The sequence below is a fragment of the Typopeltis vanoorti genome, chromosome 10, assembly GCF_054136105.1.
Source record: "Typopeltis vanoorti isolate ZY-2024b chromosome 10, IOZ_Tvanoo_1.0, whole genome shotgun sequence".
NCBI classification, from domain to species: Eukaryota; Metazoa; Arthropoda; class Arachnida; order Uropygi; family Thelyphonidae; genus Typopeltis; species Typopeltis vanoorti.
In genome coordinates this window covers 30,081,252-30,108,219 of record NC_143558.1, presented here as the reverse complement: position 1 = coordinate 30,108,219, position 26,968 = coordinate 30,081,252, and the positions used below count along the sequence as shown (strand labels likewise).

Sequence of the window (26,968 nt, the reverse complement as noted above, 5' to 3'; positions counted from 1 at the left end):
ATGTAAGGCATGTAAAAGAAGATGGGCTAGCCATTTTAGCAAATTCACAGGTGAGAGATGGACACAATTAAACACCAAGTGGATACTAAGAGAAGGATAAATGTCTCCGGAGAACAAGATGGTGGGATAATCTATAAAAGAGTGACATGGGAAGGTGGGCATTGGCTGAAAATAAAACTGAAAAGTTAAAGAGGAGGCATATATTTAGAGTGTCCGAAAAAGAACTCTGGGGTTGAAGTAGAAATGTACATAGCCTATATTATCAAAGTACAATGTCACAAGTTTGATCACTTGTTAGTGTAACCCAATGTGTGCACCATTTAAGCTCTGCAGATATCAAAACGGAATTCCACCTCAGACCACACTTTGGTAAGCATATCCATAGGAATTGCTTCTATGGTTGCTGTTATTCCATGACGCAGGTGGACAAGGAACTGGATATTTATTTGATACGCAATGTCTTTTTCGTAACCCCAAAGGAAGAAATCCATTAGAGTCAAATTGGGACTGCGCAGTGGCCAAGCAATGGGACTTTCTCTGCCTATCCATTTTCCGGAATCGGTTATTGAGCACAGTCAGCACAATTGCTTCATAATATAGCTGGGGCCCCATCCTGTTGGAAAATGAGGCCCTCACATTCTCGATCTGTGGAAATACAAAGTTCTCTAGCATATCCAGGTATGCCACACTCGTAATCGTCTCCTCATGCTCAAAAATGCGATAATGCATAATTCGCACCAGACATTGCCTTTCGGACTGTTACGCACGAACTCCAGTACTTTTCTGTCACCTACACCCGACAATTATGGCGATTCACAACTCCATGCACATGGAACTTTATGTCTCATTGCAACATAAAACGCTGTGGAGGTAGTTGAGATGTTCAGCAAGGATTTCTAACATGGTTACAAATTGAACTCTTTATGGTCTTTCCGTAGGCTGGATGTAATGAACGAGCTGCAGTTTATAAACGGGAAGTTTCAATTTCTTGTGAACAACGTCATGCACTTTGCTTTTAGGAATGTGGAATTGACGACTCACACTACGAACTGAAAGTTTCGGGCTACACTGGAAAGACAGTCGAGTGCGTTCCACGTTTTCGTACTTGTTGTAGGCCTATCTGGTGAGTGTCCTTTTAAAACATTTCCTGTTTCCCAGAACTGTTAATGCCAATTACAGATGCTATTGTCGCTCGGAGCATTCCTACCATACTCTCGAATGAAATTCCTTTGGACAGTTTTAATTAAGTACGAGTGATAGCATATATATCCAGAAGTAGATGGAAAGATGCTGAAGAAGAAGGTGTCTTAACTTCGGTGTAGTAACGAAAATAACAATGCACAACCTTCATACAGATTAGACATGAGTTCTATCGTTTTCAATCAAATCACAAAATTTACACCTTTTTTTGTTTTGTTTCTACTTCTTGGTGTGTAATTCCTTTCGCCTATTATCAATTCGACTTTTAAAAACGTAAGTAGAACTTAAGTAGATTGCACCATGTATTTTTCCCAACTGATTTCTTCATTAAAACGAACTTAGATTATATCCATCGTATCTCTCTGAGAATTTTATTTGCTAGTAGAAAATTTTCTACTCCGCATGAGACCGGTTAACATACCTGAAATTCTTAAAATTCCTCGCCTTCATGAAATTCTAATCCAGATCTTTCCAACCAACGCCTATGTCGACTGATCAAGCTACTAGGCGAGGCTCACACTGTATTTTGACATATTTATTGCAAAAATACCGACTTGGAAGAACCAAAAAAAAAAAAAAAATTATTATTATTTTTTTTTTAATTCTATGTCTGCAATAGAATTTATCCATCTATTATGATTTTAATTACTAGCGAATCTTTCTTGGTCGGTGTAAATCGTTATCAGGAACAAACAACAAACAAAACAGTACACTTTCAGACTATTCTAATTGTATGGTCTGATTGTTCTTAAAACTCGTGTCTTTGTACAGCCTGTATTTTTATTTTGGTCTTTTTAACATATTTCTGAAACATATGACTGAGGGAAATGGCATTTCTTGTCTTGTTTATTTTTATTCCGTGTATTTTAATGATTCCAGACATTTTCTGAAATTTATTTATTTTTTTATCAATATCTTTGTCATTTAGATTGTTATTATGCAACCTAAATAATTAATCTGTCTCTTCCATGACTGTTTTTGATTTAACGTGATTTCTGTATTTAAATGCCGTGAATTTTGTTTACTTTTGTGAAATCTTTAGATTATACTGTTAGACTCACGTTTAATTTAGCTAAGAATGAACCAAACATTGAGTAACTTGATAATTATATCATACTGCAGAAGTTGCATTAAGTGAAATAAATCAAATAATTATAAATAAATATTCAAATTAATAAATATAATCATTAAATATTGTAATTCGTGAAGTATTTTGATTTTTTGAATGAAAAAAAGTGGCTTTTCAGGACTCAATTTCGTCGCTGAAATATCAGTACGTGGAAGACACGTGACTCTGGAAACTGAAATGACATGCGCTAAATTTAATGGTGAATTACCATAGAATACAAAAGCAACAAACGATTTGTCTGTAGAAAAAAACTAGCTTCTGTTTCTTTATAATTGACATTAAAAATTATGTCAGAGGTATAAATTTTGTATTTGATTTTTAAATTAATATTTTTGTAGGATATAATTTCTGAAAATTAAAATAATTTAAGGAATTTTTAATTATTTTAATTTTATTTAATAATTTGTTTAAATATAAATTTGTAAGCCTGGATGGACGATCAGTCATTTCCTGACCTGTTGGTTAGAAGCCTCTCGTAAATTGTTCGTTTGTTTTAAAAAAGTATAAACACCATAGCATACTTGTACACGTGTACAAAAACTTATTAAATATTCGGATACTTCTTGAAAACTTTCTAGCTTTCCTGTAATAGTGAAAGCAGTGAAAATATGTAAGAAAGAAGTATATTTAATTTATTGTGGACGGAGTGTTATTTAGCTATAAGCTCTGGTCATGGCTGGGTAAAGGCTTATACCGAGCCTCAGTTAAAACTTCATTGGCTACAGCATTGCCATCTGTTCGCCTAGGTCTTTTTTTCCTCCTGCCAAAGTAAAATAAGTTTCCTAATTTATGCAGAACGTAGAACGTTACTGGTTTGATGGGTGAAGCATATGTGCTTTTCATATTCCCCTTTATCTGAAAGGGAGGTTCTTTGAGTGGAGAGTTATTGAGCTTTAATCTGGCTCTGGAAGGGCAGTGAGATTAGTTGTGTTCAGCTGAGCATAGAATTGACATGGGTCTGTTTGTAGAATTCTGCTTCATTGTAATCTGAAGCTTGTTTGATCAGCAGGTTTGGATGATTACTTGTCTTGGTGAAGAACTTTTCTGCTATATCATGAAATTTATGTATGGAATGGTGACTTCTCTGTGAATCTGGGAGTTTCTAATGAACCATGGGGCGTCCAGAATCATTCTCAGGCATTTATTCTGTATCCTCTGTATTTTTGAATGTTTGTATCCGAGGTATGGCTCCATGTCGGAGATGCGTAAGTGATGACTGGGCGTATTACCATCCTGTATATAAGGTTTTTGTTCCGAGTATTCAGTTTGCTTCTTCTGTTGAGCATGGGGTAGAGTTGCGCCGTTACTTTGGATGTCTTCGAGCTTATGTGTGTTTATATGACTGGTGAATTGGAGTTTTTTGTCAAGCATCACGCCGAGATATTTGACTTCGCTCTCTCATGGAATCTTGACTCCTAGCAGGTGTATGTCTTGGTCTGGACCTTCTTTTTTGGAGAACACTATGACTGAACTCTTCTGGGGTTTGCTTGGATCCTCCAGTCCATCAGCCACTTCTCCAGTGTATGCATACTGCTTTGAAGTCTTCTGATTGCCAGTTTGGGGATGAGAGATCTTGCTAATAAAGCAGTATCATCTGCATAATAATGCTGTAATTGTTGAACGTTTGAGGGATATCAGCTGTATAGATTGAAAATAGCATGGAGTGCCAGAAGTGAGCCCTGCGGCACACCTGCTAGGATCTTACGTCTGGTTGATACAGTTTCATTTATTTTGACCCACAGGTATGTGTTAATTATGTTTATTAAATTGGTATATTGAATTTGATGAGTTTGTAGAGAAGATCCTGATGCCACACCTTATTAAAAACCTTCGCAGCATCTATAAAGACTGTGTGGAGATTCCAGTTGAAACCTTTTGTGATATATTCAACTTTTTTTTTTGAATGTTTGTATCCAAGGTATGGCTCCATGCAGGAGATGCGCAAGTGATGACTGGGTGTATTACCATCCTGTATATGAGTTCTTTGTTCCAAGTATCCAGTTTGCTTCTGTTGATCATGAGGTAGAGTTGCCCGGTTACTTTGGATGTCTTCGAGCTTATGTGTTTTATATGACTGGTGAATTGGAGTTTTTTGTCAACCATCACGCCGAGATATTTCGATGGAGTCGGTGTATTGTTGTACGGTGTCATGGTTTTTTCTGAATCCGAACTGCTCATTTGGAATAATACCTAATTTATCCGTTGCTGATTGAAGCTTTGTAAGGATGACTTTTTTCCGCAATCTATCTAAGGCTGGATTAGAAGACTGATAGGTCTGTAGCTTTCGGGGAGTTGAGAGTTATTTCCAATCTTTTTGATTGGCGTGATATCGGCCTTCTTCCAAGTTATGGGAAAATGCTTGAATCTGAGGATGTCATTGATTATGTTAACTAGATGCGCAATGGCTTTTCTGAGGAGTAGTTTGATTATTCTGTTTGTGATTCCATCTGGACATGAAGCCTTTGTTGTTGTTCACATGGGTTATGATATTTGTAACTTCTGCTGGAGAAAGGGGCGTGATAGGTTCTGAGTTATCCTTTTGTTTTCTTTAGACCTGCTTGACTCGGCGGTGAATCTTGTAGATAAGACTGATGTTCAGATTTTCATAAGAGGGGTTACACTGAGTTTCCAAGCTGTCAATTAGAGCTTCGGCTTTATCTGTGTGAGCAATTTCTTTCGTAGTTTGTACTGGGGGTATAGGTTGGCATTTAGTGCGGAGGGTTCTCAAGAATTTCCAGATGGAGTTGTCCTCTGGATTTAGATTAGTCAGTTTAGTTTCCCAATCTTGGTTTCGATGTTTTTGCAGAGCTTCACGGACTTGTCTATTTAAATTATTCTGAGTTGTTTTATCTTGTGGGGCTCTTGTATTATGATACTTCTTTCTGTCTTTGTTTTTTAATCTGATTAGGTTCATCTGCTTTTTTGATTTGGCTGGTAAGGTTGCTTACGGTTATGTCTATTTCCAATACAGACCAAGAAAGGAATTGCTCACACGGATAAAGCCGAAGCTCTAATTGACAGCTTGGAAACTGTAATGAAAATCTTATGAAAATCTGACCATCAATCTTATCTACAAGACTCACCATCGAGTCAAGCAGATCTTAAGACAACAAAAGGATAACTCAGAACCTATCACACCCACTTCTCCAGCAGAAGTTACAAATATCATAACCCATCTGAACAACAACAAGGCTGCAGGTCCAGATGGAATCACAAACAGAATAATCAAACTACTGGGCCTTAATGGGTACTGGGCCGATGTGATCAGAGAGAATTCTGGAGAGCTTGTCCCAAGATATAAAAGAGTGCGGAGGAGAGAATTGCTCTTGTGTACCGAGCTTAAGCAGAATGGGGTTGTGATCAGAAGATAACTTGTTTAACGTTTCCGGTCGATATTGATATCCGAGGTCGAGTACATCTGAGCTTCCGGGAGGGCTGTTATGGGTGAACTCTGTGGGTCCGACTATAACAATAGCGTTTCACGTTGAGTAATGGTTCAGAATACGACCTTTATCATTGATTATGGAGCTGTACCAAGCTGTATGCTTGGCATTAAAGTCTCCAGCCATGATGATGGAGTCTGTGGAACCGAGAATGGAGTCCAAGTCAGATACCAATAATGAAATACTGGGTGGATTGTATACAGCATAGATTTTGATACTGCTAGCATTGTTTGTATGAACTTCAATACTTGTTATCTCTAGGTTCTTGGTTTGCAGATTGGTCAGGACGTTGTGGCTTAGATAGTTTTTAATGTACAGTATATGGCTATACCTCCTCCACTGGTGGTGAGTCTGTCTGTTTTGTACAATATGTAGCTCCGTAATTTAGGATTATTCATTAGTTGGAGCGTGTGAGTTCGTTGGAGGAAGTATTCTTGGCTCGTGCAGCCTTGGCGCATGTTTTGGTCCTGGTTTCAGGTTGTTTTCCTTCCTGAGTTGTCAAAGTGGAGGTTGTTTGGACTGAATGGCGATCTGCACGGTTGCCCAGAGTGTGCTTGGCAGTGGATGGGCGGCTTTTGCTGACCTCCGGTTCTTTGGGCTTGCTACACATCCTTTATAGTTGGGGGGGGGGGGGGGTGAGGACCTCCGCAGTTTGCGCACTTAGCCGGCATAGATCTTGGCTTGGTGCATGTGATGGTCTGTGACCTTCGCCGCATTTTAAACACCTAAAGTTGGCCCGGCATAGTTTTTGGGCGTGCCCAAACCGCCGACATCTGTGGCACTGTCCTACTGACGCTCTCTTTCTTAGAGGTTCCGTGGTAATTCTGAGGACACAAATAGCAGTCAGTTCACATATCTTCTTCAGAGTGTTATCAATCTCTACAAGTACTGACGGCATTGGACTTTTGTCATACCTGAGCATCTCGCTCACTTTGATTGGGGTCAGGTTCTGGTTGCTTAGATCAGCGGAGATTTCTTTGGGGATGATTCCTTCTGTGACACCGCGCAATTGTATACCTTTAGGGTATACAATTGGTAAATCAAATGTATGGTAGGGACGATTGTTGTTGTCCATTAGCCTTGTCATCTTCCTGTAGTCAATGACAGTAGCTGGCTGGATTTTGACTCCCTCATCTGAGTTTTTTGCCAGGAGTATGTGATATTGTGCTCCCTGAGGGCTTATTTGACAGAAGTTCATTTCTCCTTATCCCGTAATATGACTGAGAGTACCTTCTCCGAATTTTTCGGAACGTCCTGTGTGGGTGAGTCCTCCTCCATAAGATCTTCTGTTGTTCTTCCCCGTTTCTTTGAATGCTCCCCTTGTAAGTTGTTATGGCGGGGGTTTTAGGTGGCTGAACAATAATGAATTTCCCATTGAGATTCCTCATCCTCTCCTTCTGGATCGTTTGTTTGGGCGCACAGGTTTAAATAACCCCGCCAGTTAGTCTCAAACTTTATCATGATGAAGTTTAGCACATTTGGTGTCTCCAACTTGTTTAGAGTCCAGATCTGTTCCTTGATGCCCTCCATGCCAATGGGGGCGTCTCCTGAAATTATTTGAGGGCTGTAAAAGACTTGGTAATAAAGTAGGATGGTGAGCCTCCAATTATATTCCCGCAGGCCGGACCTGCCAGCACAATCCTGTTGATTGGAACAGTCAAGTAGCTAAGATCGAGAGAAGCGGTGTTGTGGGAAGGGACCGCGAAACTGCTTGACTCAGCTGGGATTTCCTACCTCCCTAAAACCATACATCCACCACTGGTCATCAATTATCCTCACGATATAGTCCCTCCTTTTAATTAATTTATTTTTATTTATTTTTGTTTTTTAATTAATTTATTTTATTTTGTTTTGTGGCTAGATGGACGAAGCAAGAATGCTTTTCATATTCCCCGTTATCTGTAGAAGAAAATGTATGCATGGAGTGTTATTGAACTACTTTTTTTTTATCTGAGACATTTTTAGAATGCATGAAAAGTATATTAGAAATGCACGAACAAAAACATTTTACATGTGTGTGTGTGTGTGTGTGTGTGTGTGTGTGTGTGTGTGTGTGTGTGTGTGTGTGTGTGTGTGTGTGTGTGCGCGCGCGCTCGCTCGCGCGTGCATTATAATTTCGATTCAAGTCAACGACCGAAGGAACTTTTTAGAATCCTCATGCAACCCGATTTTTGGATTTTCCAGAATTAGAGTTTTGACGATCAGTGAAGCAAAATCGATCATAGAACACACGCATAGGACACAATTAGAATCGGGACTATTTCTTTTCATCTAACACGCCGCAGCCATGCATTTAACTACGGTGATGGTGAAATGTGTGAAAAAAGAAAAAAAAAAACATTGCAGGATATTTTTAATTTAGTTTTGGTCAATGAATATTATTTTGCTTTGTGGTTCGTCTGCTCTTTACTATTCGTTACTTCTGTAATAATTATCACCTGAGAATGATAACGCATTCTTTCAAACAGACTGAAAGACCATCTTCTCAACAGTGCTACAGAGGCAAGCAGATAAATGAAAGACTACTGCTTTTCACAAAAGTCATTAATACATAACCAAGGCTGGGAAATATCACTGTTGATAGATGAATGCGTTCATACCAGACTAGTCTGTAAGTTCTGTGAAAAAAAAAAATAGAATTTCGTTGAGGAGGCGTCTTTACGCTCTCTCTGTGTGTGTGTGTGTGTGTGTGTGTGTGTGTGTGTGTGTGTGTGTGTGTGTGTGTGTGTGTGTGTGTGTGTGTGTGTGTGTGTGTGTGTGTGTGTGTGTGTGTGTGTGTGTGTGTGTGTGTGTGTGTGATTTATTGAATACTGATGAAATAATCTGGCACTTATTCAATTCAAATATTCTTTTTTAATTTTTACGTGAATTTTTCAAAAGGTACACACAACACAAGGCACCAGCCTCTCTGAAGGATGAGAACTGCATGGAAGAGTACCACAGTGGGTGGTAACAGGCGTTATATGTACGCGATGAAGAGCATTTGCCTTGGATTCCTTTTCAAGTTTCACACTGTCATCCATGCAGACATATTCTTCTCTTCTTGACACCATGCTGGACGAAACTAGATGGCCACTGTATTCCACGGACCAATTTTGAGGACATGACTTTCGACCTGGGAACATGGTTGGAGCGGATCTTGTATTCAGATGGCACAACGCGCAACTCACATTGGATCCCGAAAAGGTATCTAGAGGGTTAATGTCATCAACGATCTGTTGGTTCCAGTTGTAGAATGGAAGTTCTAGAGATACAGAAATTGCGGGATTTCTGGTGAGCTTTTCCCCGTCATACGACTGAGGAGTGGTCTGTTGACATATAAACTCGGCCGATCCACCTTTAATTGCATCAGTTGTTGCCATGACTCCATTGTAGACTAATTGGGCTTCTCTTGAGCTGCATTCTTTCTTGCCCCAGTGAGTATATACGATAGAACCCACGTTTGGATTAAGTTCTGAAATGGAACATCATAAAATGAATGTTTGCCGTGAATAAATGCGTTTAGAAATGAATGAATAAATGTGGTCAGTTAATAAATATATCGATTAATTTCGACTTTTATGTACGAAAATGATGCTCACCAGGAATAGCCATCTCCTGAAATAAAAAAAAATAAAAATATTAATTTCATAATTCTATTCAATGCACTTTGAGTAGAACTTTAATATTCTGCTTATTTAAGGTGGTAATTGGTTTAAGAACATTCCATGTTGTCGCTGGAATAATACCACGTCTCCAACCTTCTGTGGGTATGATTTTTATTTAAAAAAAAAATTAAAACACCGATATCTCTGATCACGTTGAAGTTCTTAGGAGCTTTTGATTGTTTTGTTGGATAAAAACCAATAATTTTAAGAAGCGAAATTCCACCATATCTGTATAAGACATAGTAACTCATTTTCTGTTGATAAAGCGTTTTCTTATAAATATTCTTCAAGGTAATGAAGAAATTTGAATTTTTTAATTTGAATTTGAAAATTTGAAAATTTGAAATTGAAATTTGAAAATTTGAATTTTGAAATTAAAACACCGATATCTCTGATCACGTTGAAGTTCTTAGGAGCTTTTGATTGTTTTGTTGGATAAAAACCAATAATTTTAAGAAGCGAAATTCCACCATATCTGTATAAGACATAGTAACTCATTTTCTGTTGATAAAGCGTTTTCTTATAAATATTCTTCAAGGTAATGAAGAAATTTGAATTTTTTTAATAGAAGTCGGGGTAAATGGAATAATTGAAGCAATTTTTATAACAATAATGTATCTGAATCATTTGCCAAAGATAAGTATTCATTTTTAGTGTCACTCAAGTAACAACACTACATTTTTCTAGTTAAAATCATACACAAGGCGATTAATTACATGTAAAATTTATAATAAAATATTATTATTATTTATCGCTTATTATGCGGTCGACGATGTTATTGCAAAACAGTGGTGAAAATAACTTAGTAAGATATGATAAAATAATAGTTAAAATAAGAATGGGCACAAGATTATTAATATTACATAACTTAGTAAGATATGATATGATAAAATAATAGTTAAAATAAGAATGGACACAAGATTATTAGTATTACAGAGAGTCATTCAGAACTATTTATTTGCAAATTTTCTCGTAACCCGTTGAAGAATAATATTTATTCTCGTATAGAAGAAATCATATGACCTCTAAAAGAACTCTTTGCAGTAGATAGGTAAGCCGAGTTAGGTTTTCGTTATCTACATTTTTTGAGAAATCCATTTGGAGAATGGAAGTTCTAGAGATAGAACTTCCGCTCTAGTTCCATCTCGTTATGCCATTTTTGGCTCTATTACATGATTGAAATTTTTGGTTTTTACCCAACAATACAATCAAAATCTCCTATTATATAAAATAATTTATATAAAATCATATAGCAACTTAAATAAATAAATTTTTAATTCTTTAAATAATTATGAAATTACTTAAAAACTTGAATTATTTACTTGTTCTAAAATAACAAGAATTACATTTTATTTATACTTAAAATTAAAATAAAATGACAGATAAAAATACACTTTATGCACACCCCATATACTGGTCGCTTAACACTTGAGTAATTCTAGATATTCATTGTATTATAGTGGAAAATTCTGAATGAAAAACTCTTTGGGTAGAGTTACAAAAGCACCTACATCTTCCCAATATTTTCTCTTTTCTTTTTTCTTTTTTTTTTGCTCAAATCAAAACCTGAATAGCAATGATTGTATTGAAATCGGAGATGGGATAGATAGTCTTGCTTTTGTATCTGCATGAATCAATTAACTTACCATTTCAAGTTGCAACTGAAGAAATTTCCGCTCGTATTTACTGGGCATAAGTCCTGTGCCATCGGAATAAGCTTTGAATGCAGGATCAAATTGTTTTTCTGTACCGTCTTGGGATACATCTAGGTTGCCAATAACTTCATTGAAGACGTTAGAAAGATTTTCTAGTTTTGTATTGAATAAGCCGATCTAAGGATAAAAGTGGATTACTGTATGTTTATGGAAACGAATTTTATCATTAATTAAGTTACACAGGTTATAATCACTTCATTCTGCCACAAAAGTTGCATTTTAATAAAATATACATTATTGTCCATCTATTGATTTCTCCTTTATGCATTTATCTATGCTTATTATTCACGATGTGAGAAAAATATAAACTTTAGTATATTTTTATTTAATAAAAATATTTTATATAAAATCATATGTCAACTTAAATAAATTTTTAAATACTTTAAGTAAATATGAAATTTCTTAATATCTTGAATTATTTACTTGTTCTAAAATAGCAAGAATTACATTTTATTTATACTTAAAATTAAAATAAAATGGCTTAGATAAAAATATACACTTTTATATATACACTTTTATACACTTTAGGGATGGAAGCATGCATCCATTTTCATGCTGTGTTTTATTGTTTGGTTTTTTTTTTGAAATAAATACCTCAATTTAAATTACGATTATGATTATTTAGGCACTGTAGCATGCTTCCATTTCATCTTTCAATTATTTTATAGTGTGAGCTGAATAATTAAAATTATAATCATGTACACTTACACTGTTTATCTGGTCCAGAGTCAACAGAGGAGGAACATCAGTCATCCAGTTAGCTATAAGCCGTTGGGTAGTTCTCAAATCGTCATACATATCTTCCAGTAAGTTAATTTGATCGTTGAAAGCCCTATTAAAACGATTAAAAGTAATTAAATTATTTATTAAAAGAATCCACAGTCGAAAAACACCGATGAAGAAAGTTTTGATAACTCACCTATTTTCCATATAACGAGCAACATTGGGATCCAATACAGTCAGTGAAAAGAGTTCCATCTGCAATGGTACACCAAGTCCTTTGTTGACTTTGGCAGTTTGTTCAGGAAATGCATCCACCAACTCCATGAGACCCTCCATCGTACTTGGAACACCTTTAATAGGGACTGTACCGTAGTAATGGATCTCTAGACTGGCTGTATCCTTCAAATCCTTCATCAACTTGGTAAAGTTTCCTGCCAATGTCAAAACGGGGAATGATCACAAAGAGCTCAATTTCTGTTCCATCAAATATCCAACACTATTAGACATTAGACTTACCTTTTAAATTGAGTCCAAAGGATCCAGAACCAGATTGAAGATTTCCTTGCACTGCTGCCCTAATACTTTCCACGTCTGAACTGGTTTTGGCTATGAAACGTAAGGAGGCTACAAGACTTCCACCATAAGTAATACTTCTCACAAAGTGCGTTCCTATATTTTTCTGGTCCAATTGCTGCCAATTGGGAATAGGTTTGGCACTTGAAGGCAAGGTGAAAGTTTCCTATGAATAACAAAACAAGAACTTAAGTAGTATTCAAACATTGGATTATTAATTGCATTCATTTAAGTTATTAAATGTTTAGCTTACCGTCTCATATTGAACTTTCACCAAAATTTCCACCGTATTGGATTGGCCGCTTGTCTCTTTAAGATAACTTCCCGTGCCAGCGATATCCAACACACCAGACTTGATTTTCAACGAAAGTTGTCCTGTGACGTCCAAAAAATCTTTTATGTCTTCGCTATCTGATACCATTTTGTACTGGGAGTCTGTTATGTAACGTTGAATCCTCTGAAAACATCAAAATCAAATGATTATTGATAATAGGGAAAAAAAACATTGAATAGTTGAAAACTGTAAATTATACATACATTTTTTGTATGTCGTCCAGACAATATTCCACACAATCATCCTAACAGTAGAGCAAATACTTCTCCACACAATCATCCTAACAATAGAGCAAATGGTTCTCCACACAGTCATCCCAACAATACAACATACTATATTTTTGCACATAATCATTCTAAACATAACACGTTGCACTTCCCTACACAATCAAACCTCTTCTATTGTTTGATTAGTCCAATAGATCCAATCAATAGTCGCTTACACACAGTTCATCTAACAATAAAACACCCATCAATCGAACAATAGAATTCTGGTTCATTTTATCCATATTTCGTCTAACCAAAGAAGCTATTTATAAGCAATCATTCTCAAAACAACGTTACTTAATTCAAATGATACAATCGGCCTAATAATAAATTGCTTGGATCTCTCTGAATAGCTAACAACAGAAAGCTCTTTTGGGAGCGATTCCAACAATTAATATTTAATAGAAGTTGATTCCACTTAGTGAATTAAATAACAGAATACCACTTAGCTTCATTGGTGCAATCCACGCAATAAATAGAACGCGATTAGCTCGTGTTCAAACTGAAAATTTCTTTTGTTGAAGTTTGGGAATGGAGACCGCTTGCATACAGTTCGAAAACGGAATGCTAATTGGGTCGAGATTAATAATATTTCTAACCATGTTAGGTTACGTTTCTAAATTTCTAGTGATGATGAGAGAAAAACATACTAGTACCATTATCCACCCCCCCCCACACACACACACACACGCTTATTTCGAATTCCTATTACAACAATTGCCTTTGATATTCTTACCTGGGCATTTTTGATTTCATCTTGAGGAAAGATATCAACTCCTGGTGTCTCCCTGCCCAAATCATACGTACGCCCTAATAACATAGGTAAAACGTAATACGTCAATACCGTCATGTTTAAACCGAGATCAGGACTGAGGTCGTTTCCAATATATGCCAAGTGTCAATAGAAATTCAGAATCAACAGGAACCTAACAATGAGAGCAAAAAGAAAGGAATTAGTTAGATGGTGTTTTAGTTAACATCCTCAGAACCACCATTATAGTATCATGATAACTGAACTCTCTGCGAATAATTCTAACTTCTTACCTAGTATCGGAATGCTTACCTCAATCACCAAGAGCTTCAGTTCACCATACCAATTACTCCCTTCTTGATTCTGATGCCACAGTGCGAAATGGCTTCTGGGTAATCTTATTTTCCAATCTCTTATCCTTTAGAATGTTCGTCGTGAAAAGTCAACAGGTGACTATAATAAAATAAAAAATAAACTTGAGAGCTGATTAAAGTTATCTGAACACCCTCTTCTTTCCTTAGGAAGGGGACTGTTGTGAGAGGTTATCTCATCCGGGAGCCGATAAAGATGTCATTATCATCCAGCCTTCATCTGCAATCTCACTAAACAGATGGCAAGCACAAATATTATTTCAGTCAATCTTAACAGTCGCAAGTTGTACTAACATTAAGACTTCTTTGTGAGCTTCCTTCATATTTTTTGTTGAATTTTTATTTTTTACTTTACAGCTCAACAAATGATTATTATTATTGTTGTTGTTATTAGTTCTGTTTGGGTAGATGATGTTTCTTCAATTCCCATATTAGATGTATGATAGACTGACTTTAAATTTAAAAAATGTTGCGAGAAAAAAAAAATACAAACCACATTTTAGAACAGTTCATCATTCATTTCGTATGGTGAATCAACGGCCGTGAGCCCCTTTTACGGGGAGGTACGGCACCACCTCAGTCCCCCGTATTTTTATCCGGGCTCGGGACCAGCATAGCTGACAATTTAGGATCGTCTTAGGTATTCCTGACTGTGTGTGTGTGTGTTCACGGGGCCGGTTTGCCTGCTTGCGGGATGAAAAACCTCAGGATAAACTGGAAAAAACCCTGCTGTCCACGCCCAAGACCGGCTAACTTGGCTATGGCTGAGGAGGATCTTTAAGCTCCTCAGGTCGTCGACTGGAATCGAACGTAGGACACTCCTTCCTCAGACATATGGTTATGAAGCACATAGCCACTAGGCTAACCGCGTGGACTTAGAACAGTTATAATTTCCTGATAAATCTTGAAGCAATTCTTTACAGATTAATATCTCTACAAAACAATCACTCACAGTTCTGAATACTAACTGACAGTATCAACAACGAAACTCTTTAACCAGTGATCCTGATTTAAAACACCTAAGAAACAAATTAGAAACTTATTAAATTTGCAGGTAAAAATTTAACATCAGATTTCTAAAATTTATTAACCAAATATACAAAGAGGGAAATCCCCAAACAGCTGGGGTAGAGCTCTAGTGATACCAATTTATAAAAAAAAAGATCTAAAAACAGATTGCAATAATTATCGTGGCATCAGCCTACTCAATACAGGATACAAAATTTATGCAAAAATATTAACAAACAAATTATTATCCCATATCACAGCTGGGAAAAAAACAGAAAAGGGAAGATCATGTATAGTCTCAGCTTTTATCTTAAAAATATTTATAGAGAATACAATATTGAAACACATAACTTTCATTTATATTTACATATATATTCAACATCTATATGTAAAATATTATCACAAAATGGAGAGAAGTAAATACATGTGGCTTCCAAAACAATCGACGTACCAAAATAGACACACTACTCTTTGCTGATGAACAGATCATTTTTGGAAAGACTAAAGATGAACTGCAGAAAGTAATCTATAACTTAAATAATATTATACAACAATATGGCTTCGAAATGTCAACGGAGAAAACTAAAGTCATGGAGTTTGAATGAAATAACTCTGTGAGAAGTAAAATAGTAATATATAATAACATAATTGAACAAGTTAATAATTTAAATATCTAGGCTGTAAACTATCTTACATAAATGAAATAGATATTGATTTTAAGATGGCAAACCTTATAAAAATCACACGAGTAATTAACAGAACCTTTAAACCTAACTACTTACAGAAACACACAAGACTTAAAGTCTACAAAACAATAACCAACCCTACACTATTATATGGAAGTGAAATATGGATCTTTGGAGAAGAGATATACAGGGAATTCAGGCAACAGAAATGAAATTCCTTAGTAAAACAGACAAACTCACTCTATTAGATTTAAAAAAGACAGAAAGAAAGAAATAGTGAAATAATTAAAAATCTCAAACTCAATCCCATGACAGACTCAATGATTAAATATACGAAAAACTAGTAGACCATAATAGCGAGAATGCAGAGAGAAAGATTACCAAAAAAAAAAAAAAGATCTTAACATATAAGCCTATAGGAACAAGGAATAGGGGACGACCATGAAGAAGAAGATGGACTGAGTCCGGAACAGGCCACGTGGCCTAGAACCTGGATAGGAAGATGACGACAACGAATAAACAGATATCTATAAAGAATTAAAAATATTATCAAATAGTGAAACCAATGGATCTCCTCATATGCTGGATTTGAAGGAAATTAAACAAATGGTAAAAGAGCCAAAATGAATCGGAAAATAAATGCTCTTTGTTTACAAAATAGTTGGTGGATTAGCAATGCTACATTACCAGCGAATTATTACAGAAAAAAGTGGTCTCCTTTGTTTTCTTTGTCTAATAGTATTCTAGGTCTGTATACATGTGTGTTTGTTAGTTTTTCTGTTTAAAGAGACGACAACTCCTAGTTTCCCAGAGGCAAAACCTTTTCTCCCTCCGTATTAGACCAGTTAACTCACCCTTGATTCAAAACCAGTGATAAAAGTTTTTTACGTCATACACAGGACACGAATCCAAGTCTTTCCGACCAATGGCCTTCGTCGAAACCAATATATATATATATATATATATATAATATTGGTTTCAATATTATATATATACAAATCTTTTCAGTGGACAATCTAATATTCTTTTTTTCGGATGGTTTATAATGAAGTGCTTCCAACCAACATGGCATTCTGTTATGCGTATTGCGACCATTCGCGTCCAACTGTGATATGCTATTTGTCTTCTCTGTTGCTAGTTTTAGCCAGCCTAGTTGGCCGACTGGTAAGCGTACATCCACTGTCCATCCAGCAGGCTGCGAGGTTAGAAAACCCCATAAGCATGGGGTTTTCTAACTTCGTTAATCATGTTTGTGATTGTCTTTAAGTGGGAAATGAATTTCTTCTGCCTTCCCCCCCCCCCCGCTTATTGGAGGTCTAAAGTGGCTTGAAAAATTTCCATGTTTGGTCTCTACATCAGAGACCAAACATGGAAATTATGGCCTTCGTGTGCTTAAAACCAGGTTAGGTTTTAAGCACAGAATTCACTATTCCTATTTTTAGGTATTTTGTAATTTTCATGTTTTATGTCATTTTCATCTTCATGGTAAATCTTGCATACTAAATATGAAAAAAAAATTAACTTCTTCCAAACTTTTGTAACATATTATAATTGTAATTTCAGGTGCATATTGACCTTGCAAAGTTATTGTTTATTTTATTATTATTACTATTTTGTCTACGACTATTTCTTGTTTAGAATCACTAGTTATGACCTGATCATCGACAAAAGGAACTGTGTTTGAATTCGCGAAATCTATTACACGATACTTTACTAGATCGATGGGTTTATTCTACTGCATTTTATTATTATTTCATTTAAGTATATATTAAATAGTGATACCGAATGGGGAACATCCTCGTTAATAACAAATAAACGAGTTTGTTTATTTCTTTCCAATACATAATTCATAGCTGAGTTTAATTATCATCATGTAGATGTTAAAGGAAATTTATCTCACGAAACAGACAAAGCGGCTAAAAGAACACACGCAACTGACCCACCACAATACATTATGCAAATAGAATTAACCGTTCCTTTAGAGAAATAATTAGGTTACCACTTTGTTTCATCTTTAGTTGTTGTTGCTGGGTCAAACAAAAATGATGTTTTTATGTTTTTTTGCTTCTTCATTAACTGAAGCCCTCTAGACGGTAATCTCAATCTTAAATTAGTAAAGAAAAGTGAGTTCCTAATTCAGAGCTTCTGTATAATCTAACAGAACAGTGAGTTATCTGTTAGCAAAGAAAAGTCTGATGTGTTTCGTGTAAAATAATCTATAATTGATTACCATCATTTTGCTGTCCAGGTAAATGTATGGTTCTTTGTTGTTTTTTTTCTTTAAATTAATTTATTACTTTATTACATAATACATATTCTATTACTTTTTATCATTTTGTTTCGGGTATGCTCACCATGAGCCTCCGTAGTTCCGTCAGCATTGACGAAGCCCTTGTCGGAAAGACCTGGGTTCGATTCCTATCAGTGACGGAACCTTAATCTGGTCTGTTCGACGAAAGGTGAGTAAGCGGATCATATCCATGTAGTAGGGATTTTTTTTTCACCCGGAAAGTCGGGTTTTCGTCCCCCAGAACAGCAAACCATCCCCGCGAACTGCCCTATGTCTGTAGACATAGGGCAGTTCGCGGAATAAGGAGTAACCATAGGATAGGATAGGATGCTCACCACATATTCAACATCATTATTAATTTTTCCTTTTCTAATTCTTGCAACTTGTATAATTGCAAGTGCAGCAGCCAGTTAATTTTTTTTTTTTTTTTTTCCCCTACAGGATATGAAACGAACACTAGATGGCGATCTTAACTGCCAAGTGGAAAACAACATTCATCGGACACTCAATTTAGTTGTGATGAGGAGATCAAATGGGTTTGAAGAGGATTGTTTGGTATTTATCAGTAGGGGTTGGGGAATAAGATTGCAGTTGTCTGCCTGTACTCGTATCCAGAAGTCTTCAAAATGACGAGCCAAGTGTCTGTGATGACTAAAGGTGGAAAGCTGCTTCATGCAGGTTTTCGAAAGTAACTTAAGACCTAAAACAATTTGTTTTCATTTATACTTTCTTCCGGAACTGAAACAATTTGGTCCATTAATGGACTTTTAATATGATATCTTCTCTGGGCATAAGTTCAATCCCTTTCTTCCCGTGGTATGGAGCGTTTCCACAAACGATACTTTGACGAAACAAGTCTTTCTCCCTTATAAGCATATCATTTCCTTAGTGGAAATGCTAAAAGGATTCTAGGTAATTGACTTACATCGTGTCAATAAAAATAAGCTTCCACAAAAATCACAAAGATATTAAAAGATGCAAAAAAGCAACAAAATACTTTCCAGAAACCTTTTAAAAACCGTTCGAAAGATTAAAAACCAAAATGTCCACTTCACTAGCCCGACATAAACATCAGTGGGAATTAACATCATTTCCTGCAACAAAACCTGATTTATTTTTTCTTGTTCAAGCCATCTTCTTACTCCATAAGAAAATGACCTGACTTGCGAACCCCCCCCCCCCAATTGCCATAGGCTTTGGCTGAAGATTTTTCTTGTCTCAATTTGCATTTATCTGCTGTCTTTATCACTCGCCTAATTCGGATGATCATGCCGATTTTGCTGAGTATTTATTATCCCAATCACTTTTTATTATCCTAATGGCTAAACACCTCCCAGCATGCATCAGTGTCATGTTATGGGTTTTACGACCTCAAAAAAACACCACAAATATTTTTCTATCAGCTCCATTTTGTGGGGATGATAATTTGAAAAAAAAAAAAAAAGTTGAGTTAACTTCAACAATCTATTTAAGATATCAACATATAAGAAGTGTGACTTGCGAATAAGGCAAGAACTCTCATTTTATAATCAGCCTTCATTCCAGGCAAGTAGCAATCATGCTTTTCTTAATGTATAATGATTATGATCAAAATTTGAAAAGAAAAATTTTGAATTATTTTATTTATTTTCTAGATGTTTTAATGTATATTTAAAGCATGTTCTATTTGTATTTGTTTGCTTCCACAGTTAATTTTGTTTGTATGTTGTTTAATCTGTTTATTTTTTACATAAAACTTCGAATTTGATTACAATTTCCATTTCTTTATTTCATCTTGTATACAACCATTTACAAAGAACAAACAACGCATCTTGAAGCAGCAATCGACTTGGGTGAATTAGTACTAACGTCTTTTTCCAATACGGCTGGATAAATGGTTTGATCTTCTCTCTTCATCCTTCCATCTTGATGTCCAATAGGTTTCTTGTCTACGCAGATGTACTCGCTCCTGTATCCGGCTGCGTTGTTAGCCATCATAAAACCACTGTATTCCAGGGACCATCCTTCTGGACAAGAATCTTTTTCTGGAAATGTGTTAATCTCTGTTTGACCTATGACGTGACACCGGGCACATGTAACCCCTAGGGTAAATACGTCGACAGGGGGTTCAAAGGGAGTTTTATTCAAATCACTGTATCGGACTCCTCCAAGGTTGCTGGTTGCTTGTGGCGCCCTCTGGAGAGTTTCTCCGTGTTCGGCATCTCTAGGAATGCACAGGTAGTTGCTTCCTCCTCCAATTCCTAACTCGCTAGAAGATGCTGCATAGCCATCGTATAGAAGGGTAGCATTTTCATTAGTACAGCTCTTCTGTCCCCAGATAACGTAGGTGACGCTTCCTTCAAATGAATCCATTGCTAAAAAACAAAACAAATAGAGAATTTACCCATAAGCTTAGTCAAGGGTATGTTTGATATTTCACTCAATGTCAGCAGTTATTATATTTAAATCTTAATCACTCCGACTTTTGACACCAAATCTAAGATTATTAATATAAATTATATATTATTATATAAATTATTATATTGAAATATAAAATAGCATTATAATATAAAATTATAAATTATATTAAATATAATAACAATAACAGTAAATTTTCTCGTTATTCACAATAAATAAATAAATAAATGACATAAACATAACTTATCTTCTTAACTCGGAATATTCACAATAAATAAATAAATGGCATATTCACAATAAATATCATCTTCTTAACTCGGAATATTCACAATAAATAAATAAATGACATAAAACATATTCACAATAAATATCTTCTTAACTCGGAATATTCACAATAAATAAATAAATTACATATTCACAATAAATATCATCTTCTTAACTCGGAATAGAATATTTTATGAGCAGAAGGAAACCAACTTACGTGTTACGTTCTGTAAAGAAAAAAAAAAGAAATATATATTTGATTATCATTAAAAATATTTACTGGTGTTATCAAAAAATATGCAGAATATTTAAATAGAAATTAAAAATATATTTTTATTTTATTTGTTTTATTTTATTAATTGAAAGATATAAATATTTTTTTGATTTTATACCTTTTATATATTTATTTATTTATTTATTTTATTCATAATTCGTTTTATAACACAGTATTGGATACATTAATATTTATCTCCATGTTCAATTTCTTTAATTAGAAAATAAGTTTAAATTCAATTTTTTTTATCGTTATAAATGTACACAATTTTTTTATTATACTCAGGGTTTAGACTTTTTGGTTGTTTAATTTTTTTAAACTTAATATAACAACAAATATAGCAAATGCACGTTTAAAGTTGCATTGAATTGTAAACCTGGAAGCACCTAGCGGTATTCTATCAAAACAAATTTCGCCTTTTTTTTTTTTTTTCATTACAATTTCAAGCTTTCATTCTCAAAAATGTAATCTTCAGATCTGTATATTGTTCAACGAAGTTTATTAGCAAGAAATTATTAAAATCACATATTAATGCTAATCTTAAAATTAAATTGATTACAAAATAAATGTTTGTTTTAATAATTTTTATGATATTTTAAATGTAATAATAGTGTAATGTTTTGTTTATTATAATATATATAATAATTAGTTTTATAATTTGTAAAGAAACCGAATCTTACATTTTATTAATAAAAAGAGTGGTGTAGTGCAAAACTTCATAGCTTACTATGGTATTAATGAGTTCAAGCACTTCATCCATATAATATCCCGGTAAACCAAGCTCATTGAATTGGTTATAAATTGAAGTTGCTGCCCTCAGCTGAGCAGGACCTTTCTCTGTATCCAAATTAGCAATCGTATTATAAAAAACGCGCAGAACTTCGTTGAGTTTTTCTACCATATCTGTAACCTAGAAAATAAATAATGGGAAAAAAAACTAAATAATTTATTTCATGCTGACGAATGGATTACTAAATAGAATTAAATTATTTACATAATACCATTGATCCAATCAATCACATGTCAACGAAACAAGAATATTTCAAAATCTTGCATTACCCGTTTTTCCTGTTCCTTGGTTATGGTTGGTGGGAGACTTTTAGCCCATTCTTGAAGTCTAGCCTTAGCAATTCGTAATTCGTCAAATTTTTCTTCGAATTGAGACAGTTTGGATTGAAGAGCTCTAACAAAGAAAAGTAAGAAATATATGAAAATTAAAAAAACAAAAAAAAAACACCATTTACATGACGTTCCTATGATATTACAAAACTCAGACTTATCTGTGATTTCTTTGCAATATTAAGGTGCCGAATCAAAAACAGATATTATATTATATTATATTACAGAATTTCCCTCCATTTTCAAATATGACTGCCCTAGTATTTGAAAGCATTATAAATAGATTAGAATAATGTGGCTTTTATATATATATATATATAAATGTGGACTTACGAATGTTTCTGGAAATTCATGTAATTGTTATCTAACGTGCTCAACTCCATGAGTTCCACTCGAATTGGTACTCCTCTTCCATTATTCACCTCTTTCACGTGATCTTTAAATTCAGTCGTTAGTTTCTTGAGACCTTCAATAGTATTTGCAACCCCCTTCAATGGAACCGTAGCATAATAAGATATTTCTATTTGAGCCTTGTCTTTTACGTTCCTTTCTAACTTCTCTAGTGCACCTGGAAAATGTCAATTAAGGCAAATAGATGGGTCATTGAAATAACCAATGAAATGTAATTTGGGGGATTTTTTTTTTTTAAAGTTAAGTTGAATACTATTGTATGTGAAATATAGGACCTTACCTGTTGCCACCAGATCAACCAGCTGACCTTGAAGATTAGCTGTGACTTCGCCTTTTATATATTCCTTAAATTCGGCTTTGTTTGCTTTAAATCTCAATGACGCCAACAATTCTCCTCCATAAGTGATACTCTGCACATAATGAGTTCCTAAGTCTTCAGTACGATATAATGACCAGTCAGGTACAGGCTTTCCACTAGCCGGAATAGACAGCGTCACCTAGTGTAGAAACATTCTGCTTATGAATGACATTTAGTATAAATAAAAATGACTGAATTATATTTCATTTTAATATCACCTATCAAATTTTAATATTTTTATTCGTTTTATTTGATTGGTTTATAACTAAAATTCTTTAAAATTGATAATACAATTTTCAAATAAAAAATTTTACAGTGATTTAATTTATTTTTTATCCTTTAATGGAACAAAATAAATAAAATAAATTCATTTGTCTGTTATATTTAATTGTAATTGTTTAGCTTATTTATATTTAATTGTAATTGTTTTATATTTAATTGTAATTGTTTAGTTTATTTTAAGTTGCTTATTTTGCAGGTTCGACTGATATTAATCGTTTGTAATCTATTACCGTTTTAAATCGGAGTCGTGTTAGGACTTCAACAGTGTTTTCCGTATTAGAGGTGTCTCTCAAGTACGTTCCAGTACCCTTCAAATCCAACAAACCAGCTTTCACTTTCAAAGAGATATCTCCACTTACATCCACCATATCTCGAACATCTTTAGAAGTTTCAGCTACCTTATGATATGATTTCGTTTCTTGTTCATTAGTTACCTAGGAAACCGAAACGTTGAAATTAACAATCATATGGACCCACATTAATATATCAAGTTCAGGATATGTTCGATAGATGTCGCTACTTACAACTGCTGTCTCCAGGACTTCATTTGGAAAAATATCAATTCCTACTCTATCATTTCGAACGTCATAAGTCCTACCCAGAAGCAAGGGTAAAACATAAAGCATCTCAACCACAACCATTATGTATCTCTATCACCTGAAATGTTTAATATAAAATATATTTTAGTTAGCTCGTTAATGATTCAATGTATCGTTTATTTATACGATTCCACAAAATTATTTTTTCAATTAAACATAAATATCTATGATAGTGACCCAACAATAGACAGATAGATATTAAAATGGCTAAACCCGAAATGAATTATCAGAAAGAACTTATATGTTTATAAAGAATATAAAGTGCAAAAAATTAAGAAATATTTTTGTTGTTTATATAATTATATAAATTATATAAAAATATTATTTTAAAAATTACAATTTTTTAAAATAAAAAAGGAAATTTTTTAATTTTCAAGGTATTATTTTATATACCAAATAAATTTTTATATAAAATTCCTTAATTTAATTAGCTTTAAGAAATGCTACGTGATAATTATTTAAAAACAGTGCAAAAAATGACAACCTATAAAATGAATACGGCCTGGATAATAAAATAATTGTTAAGGTAAAAAGAAGGCTATTGTTTGAATAGGGGTCACTAGTTTTGATATCAGGTGTCATATCATATATGTCATATATATATATATGTGTTCAGTCACAAAAATAAAGGAATAAACACAGCTCCAAAATTGTGCAAATCTCTTTTCGCAAATGAAATATAACTAAAAAAATCATAAAGTTCAACATGACTTGAAAACACCCTTACCTTTCGCTTACAGGTAGTACTTGATGGAACTCAACTACGAACTCATCTAATAGAACACACCATCTACAAAAAAGATGAGAATTCAACCTCTACGTTCGTTTGTAATCTATTATCAGAAAAGTCAACCACACGATGAAGTTCCCACCAATTTTCTCTTTATTTGTTATCTTTTTTCCTATCAACTAATTCATAACACCAACATATGTTATTTTTCTCTTAGCTGTTTCTATCCCAGTTTTCTTTATTGAAATTTTCACAGGAAAAAAATATGCCAGCATGACTGTACTTTTTTACAAAGAATAAATCCATCATTGTTGTTTTGCTTTCTCGCAATAAATTTAAACTTAGAAAATAGTTGATAATGGAACAAACTTAGTAATTAATTCAGATGAGAGAATTTTGACGAATAGATGAATTCCAGCCCAGGTTTTATCAAACAGCTAGTGAGGCACTATCTCTATTAATTTATAATTAAAATGATATCATTTTGCATAATTCACACATATAAGGAAAAAAGTTAAATTAATTAAAATAATACTTAGTTTGTTTTATTTATCCACGTTTTGAATAAAATTTATAACATTTTTTTTTTCACATCGACAAGTAACTGCGATCTCTCGTGTTTCTAATCCTGACTCTCAATTTGTCAATGTGTAAATGCAGTGTGAGTTCTATGATCACTTTTTCTGTAATTTCGGTGTTGAAGGGTTAATAATTTTACTTGCTTCTCAGCAAAAGATTGACTAACTCTAGAATCGGACCTCTAACAAATTTTCTTCTGCATATATCCATTCAGAGATATTATCAAGATGAGACGTAGACACCTGAAATAAATTTATTTGTCCTTTATGTTCTTTCTATCTATCCTGCCTATAAAAAAAAATCGCCATAGATTATGATTATTATTTTATATTTATGATATGCTTTTAACTCACGCACAATAACCAAACGAGATACAGCCCTATTTCTGAAGAAGATTTAAACATGTTAGAAACAAATCTTAAATCGTTCCTTTAAATATTTTACGCCACATGTAAAACGAAAGTTCATGTTTCAGACCATTAAACAAAGTAGGGATTCCGTGGAGAAATTTGACATTGAAAACGTAGTAACATTTATGATACACAAAGATGACATTGAGATTTCTCGGGCGCAAAATGAAAAGGCCATAATTTCCAAAAAAAAGGTAATGCACAATTTAAATATTTTGATTTAAAAAGTACCCGAAAAAATATAAATATCTTTTCAAGTATTTTTTTCCGGCTATTTATTTGAAATAAATATTTACTTTTTATTAAACGCCTTTGCACTATGATACTAGACTACCAAAAGAAAGACTGTTACAAGCTCGGCTCCAAGCCCGGACTAGTGGAACTGTTTGAGGCCTTTTTTCAGGAGTTTCAGCGTTAGTCGATCTTTACCACAGACAGGTAAAGATTTTAATAGCTTGCGGACCTCTTTCTATGATTCTCCTACAAGATAAGTTGATCAGCTTAGTACTCTGGATGAGAAGAAACGTTTTAGCATTTGATTTGAAGACTTCTAAATTGTATTCTTTGGGGACGCATTACACGGAACTAGGCATTAGAAGAAGTTAAGAATAGAAGGAATGATTGGATACAAAAAAAAGCATTTGTTCTGTGAGTTCGGTATTGGAGTGTGAAAGGATGTAGTTACTGCACCAGCTTCAACCAATTCACGAAAGCATTTGCAGAAGATGCAAGTAGTGGATCCTAACATTTGTGTTAAGTTTCAATAATGGCAAACCGTGAGCAGACATATAAACACAAAATTAATAACGAAAAAACTCACGTAAAAAGATTATTTAATGGTATAGTTTTCGCCTATGTGTCACAGGCATCTTCAGTACATTTTAAACTCAAATTAAACAATAACTGACAATTGAATCTCTGTAATAAAAAATTACAGATTTAAAATTGTAATAACAGAACAAGTATAAAAAGACAGTAGCGTGTTTGAAAAACAAATGCGAGTATGAGTTCCAAACAAACGTATACTACGCGCTGTCGCGAGTGCGCCAGTACTGAACAGAAGCAGCGTGTGCGTCAGAGAGATTGTAACTCAGGTTGTTGTTGATATGAGAGGAATCTAGAGAAATTTCTCTAGATCTTTCTTTCGAGTTCGTCATAGCACACATGGATGTTAGAAGTTTGAGTCCAGTTTACAATGTGTTGGCGGCCTTCGTCTGAGTTAGCTGAAAAGAGAAAGTGGCTAGAGAGAGCTCTAGCTCTAGTCCTGTTATAGGAGATATCTCTACGGTGTTCATCCAAACGTAGAAGGATGGATTTAGCGGTCTGTCCATAGTATGGCTTTCCACAATCACACAAAATCTTGTACACTCCTGGAAACTGAGTAGGAAGATGTTTCTGTTTATGTTTGC

At 34.4% G+C, this 26,968-nt stretch overlaps 2 protein-coding genes across 2 annotated transcripts; both read right to left on the bottom strand.

Moving 5' to 3' along the window:
* Positions 1–8,602: 8,602 nt before the first annotated feature.
* LOC150102292 (stonustoxin subunit alpha-like) lies at positions 8,603–14,173 on the bottom strand. The gene is made up of 9 exons (XM_090399421.1): positions 14,094–14,173; positions 13,767–13,956; positions 12,684–12,887; positions 12,374–12,596; positions 12,054–12,288; positions 11,843–11,966; positions 11,066–11,251; positions 9,354–9,369; positions 8,603–9,226 (listed from the first exon to the last, which is right to left on the bottom strand). Exons 2-9 carry the CDS (start codon positions 13,878–13,880, stop codon positions 8,646–8,648), a joined length of 1,683 nt encoding a protein of 560 aa, XP_090255547.1. The 5' UTR covers positions 13,881–13,956; positions 14,094–14,173; the 3' UTR covers positions 8,603–8,645.
* Positions 14,174–19,924: 5,751 nt separating this feature from the next.
* LOC150102291 (uncharacterized) lies at positions 19,925–24,612 on the bottom strand. The gene is made up of 9 exons (XM_090399551.1): positions 24,568–24,612; positions 23,766–23,898; positions 23,472–23,675; positions 22,882–23,098; positions 22,524–22,758; positions 22,131–22,254; positions 21,799–21,981; positions 21,015–21,024; positions 19,925–20,490 (listed from the first exon to the last, which is right to left on the bottom strand). The coding sequence occupies exons 2-9, from the start codon at positions 23,880–23,882 to the stop codon at positions 19,925–19,927; spliced, it is 1,656 nt and encodes a 551-aa protein (XP_090255677.1). The 5' UTR covers positions 23,883–23,898; positions 24,568–24,612.
* Positions 24,613–26,968: the final 2,356 nt, after the last annotated feature.